Source organism: Megalops cyprinoides, chromosome 16 (assembly GCF_013368585.1).
Source record: "Megalops cyprinoides isolate fMegCyp1 chromosome 16, fMegCyp1.pri, whole genome shotgun sequence".
In the NCBI taxonomy this organism is placed as follows: Eukaryota; Metazoa; Chordata; class Actinopteri; order Elopiformes; family Megalopidae; genus Megalops; species Megalops cyprinoides.
The window spans coordinates 8467442-8493503 of record NC_050598.1 but is presented as its reverse complement, the minus strand read 5'-3'; the positions used below and the strand labels follow the sequence as shown (position 1 = coordinate 8493503).

General features: G+C 50.7%; 2 protein-coding genes across 5 annotated transcripts in view; both read right to left on the bottom strand.

The window, feature by feature from the left end:
* Positions 1–5291: 5291 nt before the first annotated feature.
* On the bottom strand, positions 5292–12380 carry LOC118791411 (eukaryotic translation initiation factor 4E-binding protein 3-like). Its single transcript, XM_036548761.1, has 3 exons — positions 11988–12380; positions 7379–7555; positions 5292–5885 (listed from the first exon to the last, which is right to left on the bottom strand). The coding sequence occupies exons 1-3, from the start codon at positions 12118–12120 to the stop codon at positions 5854–5856; spliced, it is 342 nt and encodes a 113-aa protein (XP_036404654.1). The 5' UTR covers positions 12121–12380; the 3' UTR covers positions 5292–5853.
* A 1631-nt stretch (positions 12381–14011) lies between these two features.
* Positions 14012–26062, bottom strand: part of LOC118790624 (ankyrin repeat and KH domain-containing protein 1-like) — a 36897-nt gene continuing 24846 nt past the window's right edge. For all 4 annotated transcript variants that reach the window (XM_036547600.1, XM_036547601.1, XM_036547602.1 and 1 more), the window contains exons 16-34: positions 25558–25694; positions 25275–25386; positions 25032–25177; positions 24350–24492; positions 23844–24057; positions 23306–23481; positions 22999–23161; positions 22787–22882; positions 22350–22466; positions 21608–21773; positions 20610–21150; positions 20279–20434; positions 19716–19865; positions 18044–19593; positions 17680–17856; positions 16671–16925; positions 15798–15973; positions 15247–15411; positions 14012–14573 (exon numbers count right to left, since the gene is read on the bottom strand). In XM_036547600.1, the coding sequence (XP_036403493.1) occupies positions 14514–14573; positions 15247–15411; positions 15798–15973; positions 16671–16925; positions 17680–17856; positions 18044–19593; positions 19716–19865; positions 20279–20434; positions 20610–21150; positions 21608–21773; positions 22350–22466; positions 22787–22882; positions 22999–23161; positions 23306–23481; positions 23844–24057; positions 24350–24492; positions 25032–25177; positions 25275–25386; positions 25558–25694 (4700 nt within the window). In that variant the 3' untranslated portion in view covers positions 14012–14513. The remainder of the gene's footprint in view (positions 14574–15246; positions 15412–15797; positions 15974–16670; positions 16926–17679; positions 17857–18043; positions 19594–19715; positions 19866–20278; positions 20435–20609; positions 21151–21607; positions 21774–22349; positions 22467–22786; positions 22883–22998; positions 23162–23305; positions 23482–23843; positions 24058–24349; positions 24493–25031; positions 25178–25274; positions 25387–25557; positions 25695–26062) is intronic.

Here is a 26062-nt window from a genome sequence, read left to right as displayed (position 1 = left end):
TGTTAAGGGTCATGGTAGTGTGGCAGAGCTGAAGTGAGTAGCCCGTGCAAGCCCTGCGTAAAGCCTGTGGGGTAGTGGGTAGCAGGTAGCCGAGCGGTTGCAACGGTTACATCACTCCCTGAGACCTGGTTAACTAGCGTTGTTGCCGACAGGCTAGGGGCAACTTGCCTTTAGCTCAACTGGCAACGACGCTGGCCATAAGGGGTTGGCAGTGAGCAGTGAGAACCCAGGTAGTTAAATACACAACGCAGTCTACAGCTGTTATGGTAGCACGCTTGCAGACTTGTTTTAGAAACCACAACTGTAATCTCTGATCACATCTGTCACATTTGTTGCTGATCTTCACGTTACCAAACACGAGCATCCTTGCATAAACTATGCCACAGTCTGCCACACCCGCTATGGCAGACTCTGCTGTAACACAGATAACAGCTTGTTTGTGTGGAAGTGTGCAGAGGCAGGACTTTTGGGGAGGTCATAATCAGCTTAGCTGACTTTCGGAGTTTGACTTTGTTCAAGCAAATTCAAACATACCCTTAGAGAAAGGAGCATTACATAACACCCAGGGCTGGTCCTGGGATCACTCAAGATGATGGTTATAAAATCACACTGGCCCCTTTCTCTGGCCCCCACTGACTATTCGCTTTTCATAACTCTGGTGACTGTTATAATCATTGAGACTGAGAACAGAGCAATGGATATGGTGATTCAAAGCACAGAGCCACTGATACTGCAACTCCAGACAGACTGAGAACAGAGTCACTGATACTGCAACTCCGCACAGACTGAGAACAGGGCCGCTGATACTGTTACTCCAGACACGCTGAGAACAGCGTCACCGATACTGCAACTCCAGACAGACTGAGAACAGCGTCACTGATACTGCAACTCCAGACAGACTGAGAACAGCGTCACCGATACTGCAACTCCAGACAGACTGAGAACAGGGCCACTGATATTTCCACTCCAGACACACTGTACAGTTGCACTGATATAGCTCAGGTCACAGTAAATGTAGCAACAATAACTGTGTCTACAGAGGGCAGCTGCTGCATGCCAGGCAGGCATTAACTCACTCCAAATTCATCTCTCCCCTCTAGATGACCTCTCCAACTCCCTTAGTAACTGTAATCCCACTGGAGGCAAAGCAATGCACATTGTTTAGCCCTTAGAGTCAGTGATTTCTTAATTATCTTCACAGAATCACAAGGGTTGCATGTGATGGATACGTGTGCCAGCTGGGTCAAGTCAAGTCCTTCAATCTCTCTCTCTCTCTCTCTCTCTTCTCTTTCCCTCTCTCTCTCTCTCTCTCCTCTCTCTCTCTCTCTTCTCTCTCCCTCTCTCCCTTTCCCTCTTTCTCTCTTTCTCTCTCCTTCTCCCTCTTTCTCTCTCCCCTCCTGAGGGACACCACTATGATAGCAGGAACAATACCAGCACACCTCTTCTGGAGTAATGAGAGAGGAAGGGGGCTTCATCTCATATAACCCAGCAGGCAGCTGTCAATAAAGTTTGTGCATTTGTCAACAGTAGGACTGGAGTCTTAGCATCATTGCTCTTGTTTTTAGCGTGACTTGAGTTTTATTGGGGTGACTGTAGTTGTAAGTTTCTCAGCTGGACAACAGCCATAGTGTCAGAGCAACTGCTCTGAGTCCCTGGAGTCCCTGTCATTTGTGCAGCTGAAGTGGGCCTGACTGTGCTTGCAGTATGGATGGTACAGAGAGACCGGTATCACAGTTTGTTCAGTGTTAGCCTGGAAAACAGTCTCCCCAGGTCTCCCCCATCATCTTTGTCAGAGTTAGCATTCAAAGACCGAGCCCGGTTTCCGATATATAACTTGATATATAACTTTGTCAATGAAAATAAAGGATAAATAAACAAAAAAACGCTCCCTATGTCACTGAGGACACTGGAACTATGCCAGATGTCCTCCATGACACTCCAGCCTCATGGCTTTGTATGGTGCCAGAGCTGTGCACAAGCGCTCCAAATGAGGGCTCTCATTTCCACATTTGCTTCATCCTTGCGATAAAGCTGCTCTCAAGTATGTAGCTATGTGTATTCTCAAATACAGTAATACATTTCTTTAAAGTGCTTTAAAAGGAGAGGCAAAAATAGGGTAAAGAATAAGCTCTTCCTTAGTATTGTCAAGAAAACTTGGAGAACTATTCCAACTTTCTAGGACCAGAGTGTTATGTAATTTTGAACTTTATTCCTCCCCTCTGATAAAAACTGGAGTTTGGATAATTTCTCAGGAGAGAGGTTTTTCATCACACAAACATTGACCCCATTGCGCTGTTCATGGTTATTTATAACCCTTTTGTGAATGCAATGTTTCCATCAAAGAGAACAGCAATTCCTCCTTTTCCAGTGGTGAGAGAGAAAAATGAGCCTTATTTCAGTTTCAGATAAAGTGCCTCTCTCTTAGAATTCCTTCTAAGAAAATGGCTGCCAATGTCTTATTTAGATAGATCTGCATTTTTTTTACATTTACATTTATTCATTTAGCAGACGCTTTTATCCAAAGCAACTTACATAGGTTACAGCTCTTTACAATGTCATCCATTTATACAGCTGGATATTTACTGAGGCAAGTGTGGGTTAAGTACCTTGCCTAAGGGTACAGCAGCAGTGTCCCAGCGGGGATCGAACCGGCAACCTTTCGGTTACGAGTCCTGCTCCTTAACCACTATGCTACATTGCCGCCCATTGTAGTTTTCCAATACAATGGTTAGGGCCATGGTTAGGATAAGGGTTAGGGTTAGGTGAGGAAAAAAGTCTGTCTTTCCCAAGTTTCCCCCTCTGAGGGCTGCTTGGGAAAGAAAAGGTTCCACTGGCCGTTCAGTTTTCTGCTGCCCTTAAGTGGGAAGAATTTGGTCCCTTGTGTCTTTGTGTGTGTCCATTCTTACCTTTTGTTCAATCCTCCCGGAACCCTGGAGCGAGCCCAATTTCTGATGTTTTGCTTGATATACAACTTTGTCAACGAATGTGAATGTTCTTGCTTTTAATCTGTACAGATTTTGACTGTTCCTTTCTTTTTTGTTTGCTCTTGGCCGGGTCTCCCTTGTTCTTATCTCAATAGGATTTTCCTGGTTAAGTAAAGGATAAATAAACAAAATTGAAAAAGCGCTTTCCATGTCACCGAGGCCACTGGAACTAAGCCAGATGTCCTCTGTGACACCGATGAGACTCCAGCCTCTGTGCTCTGTACGGTGCCAGAGCAGTGCACACACAATCTGACGGATTGGCCTTGGCCTGCCAGTTCCTGTTAGCCCCCTAAGGCACAACACCGGGGAAACTGAAGACTGAAACCCACAAAAGGCATGGCAAATATATAAAAACTGTCAGTGTAGACGCTGGTGGGTCTGAAGTCAAATATGAAATGATTGTCATTATGTGGGGATCCAGTATTTCAGAGGGACTCCTCGGTAGTTTTAAAGCAATGCTATGAGGTGCTCCATAAACTTGTGCTTGATCAGATTTTGTGTACAACATACAAATACCCAAATTTTCTCAGGTGCATGGGGCATGTGGACCTGACATTCAGTCCTCTTACAGTCAGTTCTTTTGGGAGCTACATATGAGTGCGGGTATGTTTCCTGAGTTGGTTAGATCTGACCTGTGGAGAGTTTGTACCTGTCTTTCATGGCAAGAAGTAGTTTTTGGAACGGTGGTCAGACGTGAGGACAGGTTTGCGAGAAACAGTGGGTGTAGATTCAAAACCCTCTGAGGTTTCAGACACTTGAAAGAGCAGAGTTGTCTCTTCAGAGCTCACAGATTCTCCTTTTCTCATTTCAAATTCATTTCATTCTTGTGATAAAGTTGCTCTGTGTATCTATGTGTATTTTCAAATAATACATTTTTAAAGGTGCTTTACAAAGAGAGATGAAAAATAAAATAAAAACAACAAACAAATAAAAAAACAATAAAGAAGTCTCCTTAGTATTGTCAAGTAAACTTCTTGGAAATCAATTCCTACTTTGTAGGGCAACACTGTTATGTAATTTTAAATTTTATTCCTCCCCTCTGACACAAACTGGAGTTTGGATAGTTTCTCATTAGAGAAGTTTTTCATCACACAAACGTTGACCCCATTGTGCCCTTTATGGTTATTTATAAGCCTTTGGTTTCTCAGAGATGGATGTTTTTGTGAATATTATGTTTCCATTCAAGAGACCAGCAATTCCTCATTTTCCAATGGTGAGAAAGATGAGCCTTACTTCGGTTTCAGATAAGCTGCCTCTTTCTTAGAATTCCTTCCAAGAAAATGGCTGCCTTTGTCCTATTTAGACAGATCTGGGGGTTAGATAGATCTGCAGTAGAGTGGATGTCATTGATGTTCAAGGGAAGATGAATTGTGTCAGGTAATTAAAATGTGATTGTTAAAAAAGTACCACACATTGCACCATACAGAAGACAGATATGAGACATATAGATATGACCAGAAGTGGGAAGGGGATACCGTGTCACTATACACATATTAAACAGTAGAGAAAGGTCTATGGTGCAGGGTGGCCTTTGAAACCTCACTACAGCTTAAAACAATATATACTACCCACAATTCAAAGAGAAAAATAGAACATTGTATGGACTCAATTTAAAAGGGGAATGCCAAGTCAGCATATTTGAGAGGAAATACTTAACATTCATTTTTATAGACTGAAATAAGAGGTTTGGAAGTGAGGAGAATCTTGGGCACTCATATTCTAAAAAATGTAAATATTACAAACAGCTGGTGTCAATATGAGACCTCGAGTGAAGTGACAAGCGTGAGCCAGTATGTTCACACTCCCACATGTACACTGACCCACCCACACAACACAAACTGCAGGTACACACACGGACAGACATGGGCATAGGAAATATTAACATTCAGACCACACATTTCTGTGCACTTGGAATTAAGTTCACTCACTGTCCTGCTAATGGGAAAGTAATAATGCGTTCATTGTAAAGTGCTTCTCCATTATCTCTCCTGAGCATGCACGCCTACTCACGCCCTGTTTACCTGCTCACCAGCTCCTCTGTATCTCATCCCTGTTCTGGGCAGTCCTGAGCAGATAAGGGCAACATATGGGTGATAGAGAGGCCTGTGTGTGCAAAGTGCATCTAACTGGGTTACCCACCACTTTTACTGCCACACTGACCTCAGAACTGTGCTTCAGCACTGTGGGGAGAGAGAACCGAGAAACACAGCTTGCAGCTCAGAGTCAGGCCCTCGAAAGCGATGAGTCGACACATTTTGTGTTTTTAAATTTTTATTTTATAATTGTTTTCACATTTCTGTGTTTCAGTTCTTTTTTTTTCCCCTCCACAGCTGCACGGTCCAGCACAGTGGAGGGCGTTTCACGGCTGCCCCTACGCCCCGGTTCGGGCGTGCCAGGACCCATCTGACCCATGAGCCTCTGCAGGTCACCGCCGACGCGGAGGAAGGGGCGGCTCACGAAAAAACAAAATGTCTTCTCCCTGCAACCCCCGCCCCTCCCCAAACTAAATGTACATTATACAATCATGTAGCATCTTAAAAAATATAAAGTACCAAATGTACAAACGCAAAAAAACTGCATTACAAGCAGCCCTGCAATCCCTAACTTCCTCTCTCCAGCTTCTCCAGCTTAGGCACCAAAGCCCTCCAACCCAAACAGCTTTCTGTACCCCAGCTTTACAACACAAACTGCTGCCTTCTAACTCAAGGTTCAACAACCCTGATTATTATTTTTGGTTGTCCACAAAGTAAAAAAAAGAAATTAAAGGAAATCTAAAAAGGGACGAGGAAATGACATCCGCAGCTCCGGAGAGAGGCCAATGGGGACATCAAAAGAGAAAACGTTCTCCACAGGAGGTAGGAAGAGGCGCTCAGATGTCCATCTCAAACTGGCTCTCGTCCGCTGTGGAGAGAAGAGGGGTGGGGGGTGGGAGAGAATAGCATCAGTGAGAATAGCATCTCAGTGTTGAAGCACTCAAACGCACTGTGCACTGTAGAGGACTGAAATATCAAGCCACAACCCAGCTTTTCTGAAACAGCTGGGAGCAACTTTTCTTGAATATTCATGTGGTCAAAGTTAAACCATGTGATACAAACAGTACAGCTTTCCAAGTTCTATATTTATCACATAATGTGGGTAAAAATTAACGCTGATAATTGTGAAGTTGACAAAAAAAAAAAAAAACATTCAATGCAACTACAGATTCACTTCCAGTTTGACTGGCTGGGTAAAAGGCAAGACTTCCACATGGTGCAGTAACGCGGTCACCTTGAAACCATATCTGTGCCCTAATCAAACAAATATGGTCAGGTGCAGGGGCACTAAAACAAGAGGACAAAATAAATCTAATAAATCAATGACACGGATAAGGGACGGCTAGCCTCTGCGCTTATCTAAACAGCATGTGAGACCGTGGCTGTTTGCCATGGCCCTCCCCTGTTCCATACGAGCCTCGTGGCCGACCCAAAGTCTCAAAACAACAATGTGTGTGAACAACTAGCAGAAGGGACCAATTTGTTCCCAGGCACAATAATGTAGAGGGTCAAACTACTGAGCCCCTCCCCTGACCGACGCTGGCCGAAAAACCGAACAACTTTGGCTGCAACTGCGGTCGTCCTCCACGCCCTGTGCTTCAAAGCTATCCCAAACGGCTGCAGGGGACGCGAGGACCGGGAGCGGGCCTGTCCTTTGAACCCCGTGCAGCGTTTCCTGAGGAGGAGGTGAAGAGGACTTTGAGAAGAAATAGTCTGAGGTCTGTTAGTACAGCTGCCAAAGCTGAGGCCACAGGGGCGCATTACACAAACACCCGCTGCAGGCAGGGTTCATTCTGCGGCATTAGCTCACTCGCTGACGGAGCTCGAGTACACAGCGGCACCCGGGGACCGAGGAAATGGGCCTTTTATGATGAGGACGTGCGAGTGGCTCGAGCTGTCAGGGACATATAAGGGGCCAGCAGGCCAAGCTCGACCCAGCCCTGGAGAGGTGACCTAGTTCCAGGAGACAGGCATTTCGTAAAGACGAGTTCCCGGAACCTCTCTGCTGGAGGCGAGCGGACGCTGGCAGGCTGGCAGGCAGACAGGATGTCTCGTGGTATACTCTCTCGTCTGCATGTCTGTGCACGTCTCCCACCAGACAAGAAAAGTGACTATTTTCACCCTCCACGTGGCACTTCTGACATATACAGACATTAAAATGAAAACTGGATTTTCGAGTTATACTGTATGTCTCGTGGCTGTATGTACATACGCTGGCAGGAAGGAGTCACCTCAACGCTCCAACTAGCCTCCAGGCTATGTTATGGAATGCACGTGCCAGTGGGTGTACACACACGCACAAAACGGTACAGGTCTCTCTCTCTCTCTCTGTCTCTCTCTCTCTGTCTCTCTCTGTCTCACCTGGCAGGTCCTTTTCCTCCTCCTCCAGCTCCTCTTTGAGGTCCTGCAGCTTGTTCAGGGGGTGCAGTGAGGGGACGGTGACCCCGGGGATCTGCGGGAGGCAGCAGGGAGGGGTGCGAGCGATCGGCGAGTTCCGGCAGTCCAGCAGGAACTTCCTGTCGTAGATGATGCGGGTTCCTGAGGGATGCAAGGACACCGGTCACACTTCTGCCGCGTTCCAGTACTGAATTACATTACGTTACATTATTGGCTTTTAGCAGACGCTCTTATCCAGAGCAACTTACTTTGGTTACAGGTTTTTTATAATGTTATCCATTTATACAACTGGACATTTACTGAGGCAATTATGGGTTAAGTGCCTTGATCAAGGGAACAACAGCAGTCCCACCGCAGGGAATCGAACCAGCAACCTTTCAGTCACGAGTCCTGCTCCTTAACCGCTATGCTACACTGCTGCCTTACTGTATCCACATAAGCATGTCGACATGCACTCCGTTACATTTAATTACATCTCTGTGCACCTCAGACACTATGACACATTTCACGACCAACCTATACGGGTCACACACAAAAGGAGACAGAGTCGTAGTCTGAGCCCTATGGGGACCGGGAGCCGACAGGGGCATCAGAAACTGGCTTTGTTCTGCTGGGAAGAGGCAGGGGTAGGTCGGCCAGGGTTTCCATAATTCATCCACAAAGCGCCTGCAAGTTGCTCAGATAGCATCAGCGGAGTTGCACCTATCCTCTAACTGGCAACCGCGACGCTGTGGTGCACTGTGGGACTTAAAGTGTGAAAAACAGCCGTTGGCTGCCTGCGAGTCTATCAGAGAATTGCATCTGTTTCAAGTGCAAAGGTGGCTGTAGTGAGATGGGGGTAATGGGAGATAGAGGCCAAAGGCAAAGTTCTGCCTTTGGGTGGACCATAAATATTATTATTATCATTATTATTATCATCATTATTATTATTATTATTATTATTATTATTATTATTGAACTTGTATAAAAGGGTTGCATAAAGGGAAGCATAAAAAGGGAGAGGAGGCATGAACATGCTGTTATACGTGCGTGTCAGAGAAAAGGGAATGTACTTGATGTTTGTGAGGAGGTGAGGGTCTGTGCCAAAGAGGTGAGATAGTGTGTATGTTTGTGTGAGCGAGAGAGCAAGTTGAGGTAGAGCGTGCGTGTGTGTGTGTGTGTGCGTGTGTGTGAGAGGGCAGAGGGAGTTTGCTTGCTTTGGCTGGGACCCTTGTGTCCAGTCACCACAGCAGCCAGAGGCACTGGAGGCTTCCCAACACACACTAAAGTTCCCGCCGCAAAAAAGGAGGGGGCGGGGGATTGGCTCCCCTGCAACAGTTCTAGGAAAACCATGCAAACAGATAAACACGTACAAAAATCTGGCTGCCATTTCACTCTGTTCTAGGGGAGGGAGGGGGGAGGGAAGCACAGAGGGAGAGAGAGAGAAAGAGAGAGAGAGGGAGCCCTTAGCAGTCATAACAGCCACAACAGCCTGGCCCTGCAAACTTAGCAGCTCGTTGTCGTCCACACAGAAACGCATTCTTGCGAGCACTGAGCCGCACCGCGGACTGAAGAATGCCCAGCAACACTGAAGCGCAATGTGTCATTATGGAGTCCGCTGAAGTTTGAACTGTACTGTACTGGGCGTGCTCTGTAGTTTGAACCATACTGTACCTGTCAGCCTATTCAACAGATGAAAAACATGTTATGCAACCGAGCCTGTTATGCAGTGCGCCCTGGACAAAAGGGGGTGGGGGCTGGTATGCGGAGGGAGACAGAGCTGCAGAGATGATAACCCCACCTCTCTGTATCACAGAGAAGCATGCAGGGACACTCCCCCCCCCCCCCCCCACACACACAAACACACACTCTTTTCTATGGGGAGGGGTAGGTGTGGACCTAACTGTGACACCTCATTGGATCCTAGTATGCCTGCGCTGGCTGGCTGCGCACCAAAGAGAGGCCGACACACACAGTGCTGTTTACACCTCTGATATGTAATCCGTGGATCAGCGTGACTCTGTTATGTCATTTATTTATCTCCTCGCCTCGAGAGCTCAAAGCTGAAGGGGAGTCCACATTAATCTGTGAGCAGGCTGTCTGTGGTCTTACAGCCTCACACATCATACTGACCGTTTCCCCACTTAAAGTCATGTGATACTGATGTTTTTGCGAATCATCACTCCATTCAAAATTTTCCATTACAGTTTGCACATCGAGCAATCATCGAGAAAAATGCCAATTGGCATCTAAAACTAAGACATTTAGCATTTCTTTGCATCAATTTCCCCTCTGATGTTTTGACATCCACACCCCTACAGAGATGTTTGTGTGCTAATTTTCATTTGCACACTGCATGCTGAAAATGAGAATCTGATTTGAACGGATTGCATAAAGTGTGACACATACCTTAAAATCTTCACTTAATTTGCGCTATTATAGGCACAGAGGACGCAAATTTTCAGACAGGATGCTAACTGAAGCAGGTGTGTGGAGCCAGGCCAGGTATCGCTTCATCAGCGTACAGCGCCACGCTAAGTGACCTGAACAGGCGGACCTGTGTACGCCAGACCCGCCGTTCTGTCCCACTGCTGGCCCTCCCTGACGCAGCTAGCCCCGCGCCCGTTGCTCTTTCTGTGAATGTGCACACCAGCCTTCACCGGTGGCTCGGGGGCCCTGATCCCAGACCCCCCGGTGCTCCAAACGCGCCCACCTCCACGGCGTGAGAGCGGAAACCAGTTCCTTCCTGGGGTTCCCCTCCTAATTCTTAGAAAGGGTGGCAGTCTCCTTCGCCTTCCCACCGCAGCGGCTCCTGCGGGCTGGGACAGAATGTTCTCAGCTATTTCTGATGTGGCCAAGCAGCTGGGCCGAGGGGGGGCGTCTCTCTCCATTTCCCCTCACGCCCTGGGCCCCCCGGCAACCCGCCAGCCACGGAGAGCACAAGTGTCTGCATGCCTGTCTGTGTATGTGTGTGTGTGTGTGTGTGTGTGTGTGTGTGTAGGTTTCCCTCTCAGCAAGTGCTGATTATGCATCCAATAAGTGTGGTTGACACACTGAGAGGGTTTTGTTCTCCAACTACCAATGGTGTCCGGGAGCGGCCATTGTTTTCCCTTCTTTTCATTGCTGTAGCAAGTTATGAGTCTCTCATTTGAGTGCTGGCCTCCCATAAGTGTGGCGTACATGCTATCTGGCGCTTGTTTACATATGCAGTGTTAGCAACTATGGAAACTTTTTTCCTTCTTGTTATGACAGGAGCTGATGAACAGCAGTGTAATTCCGTTAGGGCACAGGAAGAGCCTGTCCTGTCAAGAATATTGCATAACATCCCTCGTAATCAGTCTGCACCAGTGTGATGGATCTAAGATATCCTCTGTTAAAATGACTACGGCAGCAGTTCTCTATTACGTTTGTTTTTCGCCACAACCTTCAATTCTAGGGCTTAATCGAAGCTTCAAATCACTTCCATTGTCAGCTCTTGCCGTTACAAAAAGTTTTGGTAAATAACGTGCAGCTCTACAGTTCACCAATGGAGTATGCTCTCGACAAACGTAGACAGCCGTATGGCGTAACAAGAGCCACAATGTAGTGTGTAGTGTGTAGTGTAGTGGCATTTTACTGATTCATTTATTTTATCTTTACCAGCAACAAAAGTTGCTTCTATTTTAAAATGCAAAAGCATTCGACGGACAGCAGACGCTCTTGAAGGTGAGACTGCTCATTTAGTGCCACAGCCACGTCCTGTACCAAGCCAGATTCTCATACTTGTTAAATGAAAGTGTGCGAAGCTATCTGGTTAACAATTAGACCAGCGTGGCATGGGGTTGAGGAGGTGTGGAATTTAGCAGGTCAAAATGTTATTACTCTGTATGTTGGGGACATACTCGCTAAACTGACAAAGGCGAGAGGGGAGACGACGACTACGTGTACATCCTGTTGATACTGGCGTGCAGTTAAACGCGCACGAACAAAAGCAGAAAAGCGAAGTGCAAACGGCGCACAAAGCTACCCAGGGTGCATTGAGGCCAGTCAACTGGACGTGCAGTGCTGTCCAAATGCTTGTTTTGCAGCAGGGGTATCCAGCGTTTCTCCTTGCTCGTTTGGCAGAGCGATTCAAAGAGGCGTCCGTCATGTTCCCCCTAGATGCCATGCATATTTCCGCTGCACAGCCAACATGTGAAAGTGTGCTAATAATAACCGTTTTGGGGAAAAATACACTAAACATTTGCAATGCTGGCTACGAGCTACTTCACTATGCTCCGAGCTTGTTTACAGCCGTTAAACCAGTACTATAGTTTGTCGACTCGTAAGGTAATTTTATAATCACAATTACTCAGGTTGTATTTTCACACGCATCTAGGTATATTTATTCTTCACTACCAGGTGAAGATCGTTCGACAATAGACATAAATGTATACAAAGGGACCCACACTGCATCCAAACACAAGATATACGGAAACAACTAAATTATTGACGAGCGAAGTAGCGAGCCAAAATACTACTTGCAAAACAATGCGAATGTTTTGCTAGCAGTGCTTCCCGTGGTTATCGACATTATCTAAGTTAGTCTTCCTAATGTCGGGACAGTAAATCTTACCTCCGGGCGTGGTGGAGAAGAGGGTGCCCCCGGGTGTCTGGCTGTAGCAGTCCGGGAGCTGCGACCAGTCCTTCAGGTGCAGAACGCGGGTGGGAATCGGGCAGCTTTTGGTCTGATTGCAGTTGGTGGACATTATGTGCTGTTATTTGTTCAGGAAATTAAAAAAAAACTTTCTGGTATCGGAATAGATACGGATGGATGGTATTTAGGAAGTTAGCGATCCCAAAGAATATAGCGAGCTTGCTTCCTTCAACAAAGACAAAACACCAAACAGAACAAATATGGCTAGCAAGAAGCGAGCTAGCTGCAAAGTTTTCTGAAACTAAGTCGGAGAGAGTGCCGAGTAGGCAGTGCAACGGGAAAGGCGAGAGTGCAACGTGTTGACCATGTGCACTTGTATTTGCTAGCGACGCGCAAAGGGGGAAAAAAACATTACGTGACTCGGCTCATGTGATGCATTGTGATTTCGCAACAACTGGAGAGTGCCTCAAGCCCCCGTCACGTGGTACATTACGCGCGTCCGGATGTTGACTGTATCCTACGTTAATAATAACGCTTTATAAGGACATACTGATAAAGAAACACGCGTAGCACACCGAACAGCCGCTTACCCCCGTAACCCAAATCGCTGAAGGAGTTGCGACCTTTTTGTTTTTCAGTTTTAAGTGACACGAAATGCAGGTGTTTGCAGTGCCATGCTTTTCAGCATGGCAAAATATGGTGTTTATGCGTCAGAATATGCGTCAACGTTTGCTCACGTGATAGTTGAAATACCGATACTAGCATTTTTGATGACAATATGGCGATCATATTCCTGTTTACCTCAGTTTCTCTCAAACCCAAGAAAGCTAGTAATGTACACTAGCATTTTCTGACTTTACAAATAAAAATATGGGATTGAAATAACATGTTCATCAGAATGTTTATTAGATGATAAAGTAGGAAACACGGGCATACTATATATCGTTTCCTCAAGCAGGAATGTCCGTAAAAAAGCAATTTCACCGATATTCAGACATACACCTATGTTTTCCCTGGCAGAATAATGCACATTAGACCTCTCTATTTTTGACAGGGATGAAATGTAATACTAATAAATGAACGTTAACTATAGACTCAAGCACAAGGCGCGAGTAATTATGGAAAGTAACGCAATTAAAAAAAAACAGCTATAAATGGTTTGTAAACATATGTAAGTCATGTTAAAGCGTTGTCCCAAATAAAGCCCGTTCCCCTCTGTTTACACTGGGTCAGATTTCTTTCCACCTTAACTGTTTTTGGATCTCGACCCCATGCACACCTTAACTATGCCAAGACTGTATCCACATAACCTCATGTCTACAGTGTTCATATGCGCATCCCTCATTTGACATTTGGCTCGTGGCACTGTAGAGTACAACTACATAACGTTTCTAAACTTATCAAAAGCCCCAAATTAATTTACCAAAGTATTTCACATGCCATACAAAAATGCTTTCCATTTCGGATTGCATGTTCATAAACAAGGGTGTTTTAGAAGGGCAGGAGACACGTGGGTGAACAGGCCTAAAGTAGCTGGCATGATGGCTTGATAGTCAAATCAGTTTTGGCTGAAACAATGCTACAGAGAGCTGCCAGAAAGAAAGAAAAAAAAAGTTTTGAAAAGTGAATAAAAGATTGTGTAAACCAAAGAAGGGTGAACTGTAATATTGCAAGACAACAGATTATTTCAGAACATGTCCCCCGACAGAAACTCTCACCTGATATTAATGGGTTAGGCAAGCCTATATTTATCATCAGATAAGATACGTTTTGGCATATGTTTAAATCACAGTCAAGACATTAGATGTGAAACAGCACCCCCTCTTGTTCAGTTTTCTCTTGTCTTTAACCCTTGTTCGGTACCTACAGTTGTAAGTGGGAAAAGATGTGTTCTTTGGGAACATCCATTCTTTTGCAACAATTTTAATTCTGTCGAAGTCTCTGCCTCCACTTCAAAACAGCACCCACATTAAAGAAAACAAAACCAGATACATACAGCTCCATCTTTTTATTGAATATTAAGGTAAATATTTCACATTAATACAGGCTACATAAAGTAGAGCCACTATACGACATGAAATTTACTCTCATTTTAACCCTTTTTAGTATGTAAACAATTATACATGTATTTACCACTCTAAAAGGTCTGATTTATGTTTTTATGTAATCATCTAGTTCTTGTCTGAGTATAAATAGCTTACAGTTCTGTTGAGCCCTGCAGACCAAGAACAGTTTATGTGGGGTTTTAAAGTCAAAATGGCTATTCTACACGCAGAGGTTGTATCCTGTTGAACAGGCAATCAATTTTGTTCATGGACAGTGGTAAACAAGTAACAGCCCACACTGAATTCTCCTGTTTAGTTAGGCACATCAAAAATGGTGTCCATCCTTCCGATTCTTATCTCTTTTAGGACACTTGCTAGGTTAACATTATCATTGCAATTATCTTGTTCATTAAAAATTCATGTTTCTTTTACTGGTCATATGCCTCGATCATTCTGGTGTTCAGTTGACATGGTTCAGGGGCACATTTCCGATATGTGGGGCCCAAGTACCAGGCCAGACCTGAAACGACAGGGGTTTACGTCAGACGCAGGAACAGGTGCAAGGAGTGACCGCTCCCAAGAGAGTGACAGTGGCAACACATGAGAGTGCAGACACTGGGGGACAGCAATGGACACGTGCTAACAGCGCAGGCAGAGGGGGACAGTGTACACAGAGGGAAACTGCGCAGACACATGGGGGACTGCGCAGACACAATGAGAATGCACAGACACATGGGGCACTGCGCAGACATAATGAGAATGCGCAGACACATGGGGGACTGCGCAGACACAATGAGAATGCACAGACACAATGAAAATGCGCAGACACATGGGGCACTGCGCAGACATAATGAGAATGCGCAAACACATGGGGGACTGCGCAGACACAATGAGAATGCACAGACACATGGGGGACTGCACAGACACAATGAGAATGCGCAGACACATGGGGGACTGCGCAGACACAATGAGAATGCGCAGACACAATGAGAATGCGCAGACACATGGGGGACTGCGCAGACACAATGAGAATGCGCAGACACATGGGGGACTGCACAGACACAATGAGAATGCACAGATACAATGAAAATGCGCAGACACATGGGGGACTGCGCAGACACAATGAGAATGCACAGACACATGGGGGACTGTGCAGACACATGGGAGACAAAACGCTTCCGTGGAGCTCTCACCTGCTGGGGGTCTGAGTTCTCTGCGGAGTTTGGGACGACCTTGAGGATGGGGTTCCAGGCGGGGTCAGCGGCGTGGAGGCCGTTGTATATCGGGGCCCCCGGCCCCTCAGCCATCGGGGGATGGGGAGGGATCATTGTCCCACCATACATCGACAGTGGCATACCCTGGAGACAGACCAGCTGACACATCACACACCGACATCACATCTCACACCTCCAGTTCAGTGCGATTCAAGACTTCTGAAGTCCACACAGACAAAGACATCCTTCCAATTTTTCATCCTCCCATTACAATGCCAGGTAATAAAGACAGCCATGCAGCTTTTTACTCTGACCAACTAAAGCTTTAGACAACAAACGAATCAGGCAGATTAAGTAATGATCAGAAACCTTACAAACATGACTTATATAGTATATAATATATATATTATTCATGTAATTTAGCAATCAGTTGATACAGTTGTGGAGTACACAGAGTACAGAAAGGGCAGACTGGAGGGCTGGGCATACAGGTTGCTGCCAGGCCACCGGGACGAGAGCGGCTCTCTCACCTTGGGGAAGTCCATGAAGCTGCTGGGCACGGGCTGGTGGAAGGTGTTGGAAGGCGCCACGATGCCGGTGTCGTCCTGCTCCATGGGCTGGTGCTGGGAGAAGGCCGACTGCTCCGGCAGCTGCTGGTGCAGCATGTGGCTGCTCACCAGGGGCTGCGACCAGCCCGACATGGCCTCTGCACAGCACCGGAACAACATGGGATCAATCCCCCACACACACACACACACACACTCCCAAAAGCGGAGCACCAGATCGCCTCCCACAATCTGTCCCCACAACAGGCAAACTAAAATAACAGACCACCCTCCCCCGTACATGTCTAAACCATGATCATTCCTGATTCACAAACAGCCCACCTTCTGAAAGCACTGAACAAAGCTCTGCTTTAAAGCTTCCATACGCAGACATTATTCAACAGCCACAACATGCACTCAGCTTACAATATGATGCATTTCGTGAAATTTTCACCATATAAAATTAAAGAAAACATGTCCCTCTGGAAATAAGATGGGCAGTAGTATACTATTAGTAAAAAAACAGTTCAACTGGCTACTAAAACGCAAACAGCATTCAAGAGGAGTACTGGACAGAACGAGTAAAGCAAGTAGAAACTCAACCAATATGATTTTTTTTTGTGGGAAAATCATGTATCCCACATTCTATCCAGTTTTAATCTACATAGGTCGGTATTTAGATTTTGCAGTATGTTCTCAGGGCCACGGAACATCTATTCATTTTCTGATTCTGCAAATTTAATATTACAATATTTCGTCTCATGACCAGTTCTCCATGTGAACACTGAGGCTACTTCAGTCAGTGAGGGTTTGAGACTGCCAGGCCATCACTGCTGATGACACCGGTCTCTCACTCACCGGAGGCACTGCCCACGCCGAAGGACCAGATGCCGCCCTGGCCGACGGGCGCGGTGTAGCTGGTGGTGAGCAGCGCGGGGTTGACGGAGCCCGTCTGCCGGATGCGGGCCAGGCGCTCGGTGCCGATGGGCGGCGGGACCTTGCGGTCCTGCTGGCTGGAGCTGCTGGGCTTGGCCTGGATCAGGGGAGGGGCGGCGGCGGACACCGACAGCGGGGAGGAGGCTCCCGACGAGGCCGAGGGCACCGGGGACTCACCTGCGAAAACTCAAGCCATTGCCATTACACCGCTTATTTACCGCGTGCTCTCACTCCGCACCACACAGACAACCCTCTGCTTTGCATTTCACCTGAAGCTAGTCTGATTATTTAAAACATGAGAAAATGTTTCTGGCCACACAGGCTGCACTGGCTCTCTGACTCTGCACTGACACTCCACCAGCAGTCTACAGAACTCCTAAATACCCTCTATGTCTCCACACGGATAATACAGGGACCCTAGCAAACCCTAGGTGAGTGGATACCAAGCCTGAAAAGTCCCACAAACATATAGAACCATCTGCACATATGGCTCAGTTTAGGAACAGCCTCCCTTCTCTACCACAGCAGCAGTCAGGGTGTGGGGGGCCTCTATGGGCTGCTCAGTCCTGAACTACCTCACACTCGTTCTCTCATTCCAAATGATGTCAATACCCAGATGTTCCATACAGACATGAAAGGCCCATGCCACGTATCCTCATGAACAACAGATTGTGTTTTGCATGTTGTCTCATACCACCGCATGTGATTTGAAAGTCATTATCAGTATTTTAGACTAAACGTCCCTCTAGGGCTGAAAGGCATCTCCTGAAGAATGCTGTAAGTGATGTCGTGCGTGCCGCCATTTTAGCTCCGCGAACGTGGAGAAGCTTTTGAGGGCTGGGTAAACAACTTTTCACAAATAACACGCTATAAATAATCTCCACACATGGGTTTCACACAGGCAGTGAAGTTAGTAATGGGAAGTACGTACAGGAAGTAGAGGCGCTCCAGGGGTGGGGGGAGAAGTGCTGGCGGCTGAAGGAGGGCGTGCCCACGGGGGCGGGGCCCGGCAGGTACACCGGGCTTCCCGAGATGCTGGTGGCGAAGCTCGTCAGCGCCGCGGAGGAGGCGGAGATGGAGGTGCCCGAGGGGTCCAATGGGTGCACGGCTGAGGCGACCGGGAGGGAAACGGGAATAAAACACACCATGTTGAGCTGCAGGAACTAAACTTCCACGCTGAACACACAGATCCGGTTAGAAAACCGGGGCTGCGGGTTACTCTGCAGAGTGAGTGTGTCTGAGCGAGACAGACAGAGTGAGCGTCCAATAGGGTGCGTTTGAGAGCAGGGTCTTACCTATGGGACTGGTGACCATCCTCTGAGAGGCGGAGCGGTAGCCAGGTGCCTTGGAGCCGTCCGGAGGGGGCATCACGCCCTCCATCTGCCCCATGCCCATGAAGGCCGACGGGGCGCTGTAGGGCTGCTCGGGCGGGGTGCGGGCGGGGAGGTGGCACGCCCCCCACACCTGGCTGCTGCCCACCTGGTTGCTGTCGAAGATGCTGCCGAAATGGTTGAAGAGGGCGGCGGGGCCGAAGTTGGGGGGGAGCTGGCCCTTGCCGCCGTGGAGGTGCACCTGGGAGCCGTTCATGACGCCCACGGCGGAGGAGGCCTGCAGGGAGGCGGGCGGGGCCGCGCCGGGCTGCGGCTGCTGCTTCAGGGGCTCCTGCGGGGCGCTGAGGGGCACGAACACCGACTGCTGCTCCGGCAGCGGGAAGAAGGAGCCGGGCGGCTGCATCCGGTGGGACACGCGGGGCGCGGGGGCGGCCAAGTGAGGTAAGGTGTTGCTGGTGTGCGTGACAGAGCTGGCGCAGGTGGGGGCGGGGCAGGAGGAGGGGAGGCTGGAGCTGGGCGGGGCCGCGGCGGGCGCTGGATCGGCGCTGGAGGAGAAGGGGAGGGGCAGGGACGCGGGCGGGGCCGGGAAGGGGAGGGAGCCCGCGGAGCTGACGGCGTCGGGCGCCCCTCCCGCTGCGACGGGCGGCTGCTCCAGGGAGGGCTTCTCCTTCCCGGGCGTGGCCGCGGCGCAGGGCTCAGGTTTGGGGGGTTGGGGCTGCTGCGCGGGCGGGGCGATGGGCGGGGGAGGCGGAGGCGTGGGGGGCGTGGCCGGTTGGGCGGGGGAGCCCGCCGCCCGCGTGGTGCACGCGCTGCTCACAGTGGCGGCCGCCGCGGCGCTGCTGCCCGTCTTGGGCTCGGCGGTGAACAGCTGCTTCCTCACGGAGGAGGGGGTGGGGGCGCTGGGCGGGCAGGGCTGGGACTGGGCGCTGACGGAGGGGGGCGAGGCTGCGAGGGGGGCGCCGGGGTTGGCGCTGGGGGGCGGGTACTCGGCGTGGGCGGCGCCGGGGCGCACGGCCCCGTTACCGTTGTGTTTCGGGGAGCTGTTGGCGCTGCCCGGGCTGACGGGCCGCACCGGGAAGGGGCCCCAGGTGTTGGGTGCCGGGGAGAAGGTGCCGCCGAACTGCGCCATGGGCAGCCGCGGGTGGCGGATCTGGTGCATGGTCTGCGCGGCCAGCAGGGCGAGCTGCGGGTGGGCGTAGGCCAGGGGCAGCGAGACGGGGAAGGGCGGCCGCACGCCCGAGGACAGCCCCTTGCCCAGCTTCCCCGCCGGCTGTGGCGCCGAGGACGAGGCCGTCTGGAAGGACACGGTGGACGACGGCGGCATGGACGCCAGGCCCTTGGAGCCAGCCGCGCCGCCGCCCGACCCCGCCGACGAGGCGAAGGACGAGCCCACCTTGTGGGCGCCCGGGGTGCGGATGTGGTTTCGGGGGATCAGGTCCTCCAGCTCTTTGGCGGGGTCCTGGATCAGCGCGTTGATCAGCTGAACGGCGTGCCGCGTCGACTCTGTGCCACCCCTGCAACACACCGTGGTGTCAGCGGTGGGATACCTAAGGAGACACCTACCCACCATTCCTCGCTCTGTAACCTTCAAAGGCCTATAATCCAACAGGGCACTGAGACGCAGGGTTACCCGTACCTGATGGTGATCATCCGCTCGCCGTTCTTGTCCTTCTGCTTGTCCACGTCGATGTGCGCGCCCGTCACGTCCTGGATGGCAGTGATGTTGCAGCCGCCTCTGCCCATGATCCGAGACACGACCGACGCCGGGACCGAGAGCTTCTTAGACCTGCGCAACGCCGGCAGAGCACAGGTCAGACACACAGGCACACGCACAGCCTCTCCATGGAGCAGAGACGCCGGCCTGACCAGAGCACACAGGGGGTGAGGTCTGCACTTTCTCATGGATATCCATTACACATTAATCAGTTAGCTTGTAAGCTGCACCCACCCAAAGGCATTTACAAAAACGCAAACAGAAATGATGATCGTAAATCCTGTGTTCAAAATGTTCAAAATCCAAATCCAAAATCCAAGAGTTGTACACAGAATACCATATTCTGTTAAGTGCCATAGTAGGTACAAGAGGAAGCCTTCTGTTATTGCAAAGGCTTTTGGGAAAAGCGTTAAACTGAAGCCAAACCATAAACGGCTTTTAATGCATAGGAAAAGCAGAGGCAGGATTTCTGGCAGGAAACCCACCTCCGGACCACCTCCTTCCACCCCTCCTCTCTCTTCTGGCCTCTCTTGGGGCTGGTGAGGTTCATCTTTCCGTTGGGCGAGGACACTGGCAGTGAGATCGTCTTGAAGGAAGAGGGGAGTGAGCTGGGAGTCAAGTCATTAGCGCAGTCTGTCATTCTGAGGAGCGGAGGGGAGAAAAGGACACGGACATCTATCAGTCCTTCCATCACCTCAGTGGAAAAACCAGAACCCAACCAAACTGAATAAACAGAACATATTGGGAATAAATCTGATGTCTGCAGCACTAGCGATAGCCCCGTCGCGACATCAGCGAACGCAGAGACCCACTCACTTCTGCTGGGGTTTGGAGATGGAGACCGTGACCTTGTCGTCGCGGGAGCCGTGCGGAGCGGGGCACTGCCTCTTCTCCTGAGCGGGTGGGGCGTGGGCGGGGCCGGAGGGGGCCGAGGAGGAGGACGAGGAAGAGGAGGACGAGGAGGAAGACGAGGACGAGGAGGAGGCCAGGTCGGGCAGGTAGCTGAGCTCCTGGCTCTTGCCGCCGCCGCCGCTGCTGCTCTCGCTGTTACCGTCGGCGCTGTCCAGGTTGTCGGAGTCGCTGTTGCCCCCCGGCGCCCCGCCGCCCCGCGGCTCCCCGTGGATCTTGTTCCTGTCGGCCTTCTGCTGCGCCAGCGCCACCTGGGGGTCCTGCAGGATGATGGGCTCGCTCGGGGAGTCCTTGGTCTTGTTCTTCTTGTTCTTGCGGTTGGTGCTGGGCGTGGTCACCACGTTGGCCCGCTTCTTGCCGAAGGCGCAGGTGAAGGTCGGGGAGGTGGCCGAGATGCCGATGGTGGTGGTGGTGGTGGCACTGGGGGGTTCAATGGGCACCTCAGCCTCTGCAGGCAGGCAGACAGACAGACAGACACAGACAGACAGGTTATCAAGAGGTTCAGACTGGAAAAAAATGAGACTCTGGCTGCAAGGCTTCAAAAAAGCACATTAAAACACGACAATTCTCCTAATTTAATTACCATTTAAAATGGCAATTAACATTCAAATAACTATTAATATTAAATATTAATACATGTAACATTAATATTTAATATCATTTTGAAAATACTGTTATTGGTCTTGATAATTAACTGTTATGAATTAATTGGACACAGCCTCAGCCACAATATATTAATGAGACACACAAGGGCATTAGAGCTCAGAGCTCAGCACCCAGGGTGCTCCTCTTCCAGTTACCATTTACGACACAAACTGTGCTCTGAGGTGAAACCCTCTAGGTAAGATGTAAACTCAGACTGCGTGTGCATGCGTGCATGTGTGCCTGCGTGCACGTGTGCTTACCCTCAGCAGAATCCTTCTCCTGGTCCTGCATTCCCGAAAACTCCTCCTTGTTTTTCGCCTCCTCCTCTTCCTGCTTCCTCTTCTGCTCCTCCTTCTTCTTCTTGCGTTTCTCCTTGCGCTTCTCGCGCTTGGCTGCCAGGGCCTGCTTCTTACTCTCCTCCCTGGACTGCGGGGGCAAGCAAAGCAAGGGGAAACTAAACGGCTGCTGACCCAGCCGCTCACCATACAGTGGGTATGTCCTTGGAAGCTGCTGTCCGCACGGCCGATGCAAGCGCATTTCTTTGTCAGAGGTTTGTTTATTCAACTGGGTGCAAGTTCACCTCCGCCACATATGATTGGCCCTTCTCTTTAGTGCATATTACAAACCACTACTCAAACTCGTGCAATATGTGTGTATGTAACTGATGGTTGAAGTCGGGTCATTCATTAGTTATTTTAATCCCCCCTGACATTGGCTGTTGCCACAGCAGACAGTAAAGCTAAGTGTTGAATGCACAGCGAAACATTACTGACATCACAGGGTTAGCTCAGTAGTACAGTCATTCCTTTGTTTTCAACCATCTCATCGTCTGATACAGACAACTTGAATGCTATATCAGCAAGGAAAGACGAGCCCATGGCGACTCTGGGCTCGTACCGGGCTCCAATTTACATTGCATTTCCAAGCTTGCATCTCTGATGAAAAGAGCTATGGAAGAGCACTGAGATCTCCCCAGACTTGTGGGAGGTGAAAGGGGCTCACCTTCTCCAGGTCCAGCTCCTTCAGCAGGATGCTGGCGTTCTTGTTGGCCTCGGCCGCCTGCTGGTCTTTGGCTTTAACGATGGTCTCCATGCACTGGTGACACTTCTTCAAGAGCTCCTGTAGGGATAAAGAGCACACCTGCTGTCAGGTATGTGCCTACCTTAGTCTAAGTAATCACATACTCACAGAGCACTTAACAACCACACACACACATACAGTGCTCTCAGTGTAGAAACAGGCAGATGTCTTAGTGATCACACACAGCACATACCCTTCAGGTTGGCACACAACAGAAGGATATTGATCTCCTGATCAGAGGCTCCATGTGCTGCTTATGAGAGCTGCCACACACACACACACACACACACACACACACACACACACACACAGATCAGTTGAGGGTGGCACAGAGGCACGGCAGGGACAGATTCTCCCACCTTGTCTGCGATGGTGGCGATGTATCTCATGCACTCGATGTCCGAGGGAAACTGGTTAACTTCCTTCACCAGATACTGCACCACTTTCACGTGACCCTGCAGACAGAGACCGCAGTTTAGCGGGGTGCTCAGAAGCACTGTGCGTGTGCGCAAAGGGCTGAATGAACAGGGGACGGCGGCGCGGCGCAGGGGGGCCCGGGCGGGGCGGGTACCTTGCGGAAGGCCGCCATGAGTGGGGTGATCTTGCGGTTGTCGGCGGCGTCCACGTCGGCGCCCGCCTGCACCAGGAGCTGCACCACGTCGAAGTGCCCGCCGTTGGCCGCCAGCCACAGCGGCGTGTTCCCCTTCTTATTGCGCACGTCGATGTGCGCCCCCCTGTGGAGGGACAGGGCGGGGGAGGAAGCGGCAGGGGACGGGGAGAAATTTAACCTCGAGGAGGAATATGTGGAAAAAGGCACGCTGCCGCACCGTGAAGCCTTCGATCCGAACGGAGGAACCGCTGCGCGGGACCACGCTTACCTGTTGATGAGGAGCTCGCAGAACTTGTAGTGGCCCTTGTCGGCCGCGATGGTGAGGGCGGTGTCCCGGGACGAGGGGACGGGGGGAGCGTTCACGTCCGCGCCCTTGTCCAGCAGCACGCGGCCCACCTCGGCGTAGCCTCCGGACGCGGCCTCCATCAGGGGGGTCAGCCCGGTCTGCAACAGGAGCGGTCAGAGGGGTTAGTTCAGAGACTACACACATTACATTACATTACAGGCATTTAGCAGATGCTCTGATCCAGACCAACTTACATCAATTACAGGTTTTTACACTGTTATCCATTTATACAGCTAGATATTTACTGAGGCAATTCCAGGTTAAGTACCTTGCCCAAAGGTAAAGCAGCAGTGCCCCTGTGGGGAATCCAACCAGCAACCTTTCAGTTACGAGTCCCGCTCCTTAACCACCGAGAACCACTTAACCGCCTTAACTACACTGCCGCCCCTCACAGCACACTCCTCTAGTGGCCGCACCCCGTCCCACCCTTTCCCTCAGCTGCGCCGCGGCCGGCGCTCACCTTGGCCCGGTGCTCCACGTTGGCCTTGCGGTCCAGCAGCAGGCTGACCACCTCGGCGCGGCCCTGGAAGCAGGCCAGCGTCAGCGCCGTGTTGCGGTTGGTCTCGATCTGCGCGTTGATGTCGGAGCCCATGTCCAGCAGCAGCTTGACCGCGGGGACGTGGCCGTTCATGGCGGCCAGCATCAGGGGAGAGATCCCCAGCTTGCTCCCGGTCCTGCGGGGAACGAGGCGCGCCAAATCAGCAACGGAGCCAGACGAGCGGCAAACATGAAAAGCATCACTGGGAATGACAGACATACACACTGGGAATGAAAGGACCACACACTGAGAACGGTATTGCCAAGGACAGACAGAGCTGTTCAGACTACACAAGGTCAGTGTGTACACAGTGTGTGAGTGTGTGCGTGTGTGACAAGGTCGGCTAAGGTTAGAAACACACGGGCGCGTGAGGTTAGTTACAGACGCGGGGTCGGTGAGGGGTGAAACGGACGCTCGCTCGGACCCACCTGGAGTTGATCTCGGCGCCGGCGTTGAGAAGGATCTTGATGATGTTGACGTAGCCGCCCGAGGCGGCCAGGCTGAGCGGGGTGTAGTCCGACACGTTGCGGTGCTCCTTGTTGGCCCCACGCAGCAGCAGCAGCTCGACCACCTGAGACACGAGAGCGTCTGAGTCTCACACGCGCGCGCACACACCTGGGACCTACGCTCACACACCCAAAACCTCTGTGCCAAAGTCAGCTGGGTGACTTACGAGTCTAGTTTTAGTGAGGCGAATCATGTATATGCCACACTTCCGGGGGAAGAGTTATAGGGTGAATGAAGAGAATGTGAAATCTAAGGGACACAAAGGTGCAGTTTTCTATCCCTTCACCATTAATGTGCCCTGCCATATGCAGACAACTTCTATGTGAAAACTTCTCAGAGACTAAGGGAATCGTGAAAATCCTCCCTATTCAGCACAACAGCTCCTCCAGCACAGGACCAGGACTCATAACTACCACTGAGCATTCCCTATACCAGGTTCACCCATGGTTTCAGTCCCCATGAGACTGCAGTTAAATCACGTGACCACAGATTTATCATATGTTCAGCGGGGCCACACGACAGTGATTTTCTGTCAGGGTAGGGCCCTCCGATTGATGCAGGATATCTGCGAAGCACGGGGTTTTTGGGCAGTGCTCTCTGTACCTCTTGTCGGCCCCCGGAGCAGGCCAGGGAGAGCGGCGTGTCTTTGGTTCTCTCCGACTGGGCCTCGATGTCTCCTCCCTTATCCAGCAGGACCTCCACCACGCCCACGTGACCCGCAGTGGCGGCCAGGATCAGAGGGGTAAAGCCTGGAGGGGGGGGGGGTGTGGTGGACAGGGTTAGGCCATTGTTAACGCGTTCCGGGGGTGGGTGGGGTTTGTAGGGGGTTTGTGGGAGGGTGCGTACCCTTCTTGTCCCGGTGCTCGATGTTGGCCCCACGTGCAATCAGCACCGACACCAGCTCCTCGTGGCCCCCGGCACAGGCGAGCGTTAGCGCGGTGTCGTGATTGCTCTCCGTCTGTGGATACACACAGACACACACACACACACACACACACACACAAACACACACACACACACACACACACACACAAACACACACACACACACACAGACAGACACACATTGTTACATTCCTCTCCTCTTCCAGAGCGGTGGTATGATGTGTGTGAGAGTGGGCGGGGCTTACGTGTGCGTCGATGTCCACGGAGGGGTAGAGGGGCAGCATGGAGGGCGGGGACACGGTGGTGACGGGCGTCTGGGCGGTGGCGGGCTGGGGCGTGGGCGAGGTCGTAGTGCTCAGCATGGGCACCCTGCTGCTCACCGCTGTGATGGGGCAAGGGGGAGGGGCGTGTTAGAGCGACAAAACCCACACACCGCACCATTGTCATTCAGAGCACGGGGAGCGGGGGGGGGGGGGGGGGGGCGGGGGGCACGGAGCCTCTCAGTGTTAAAGCTGGCGCACGGGAGCGCGAGACTTCCAGGAGCAGGGTCGTTAGCGCATTCCACAGACCGCGAAACCCTCCCCGCTTCTGTGAAGCGTTCAGCCTGCTCCAGGTACTCACAACTGCCCCACACACTGCCACAAACTTGTCTCATTTTTCCTGGAACTCCTACCGCAAACCATTTCCAGCTATTGAACGCTACTTCAAAACCCTGCCTCAACAAAGCAAGCGTGTAATCTCCGGACTCCC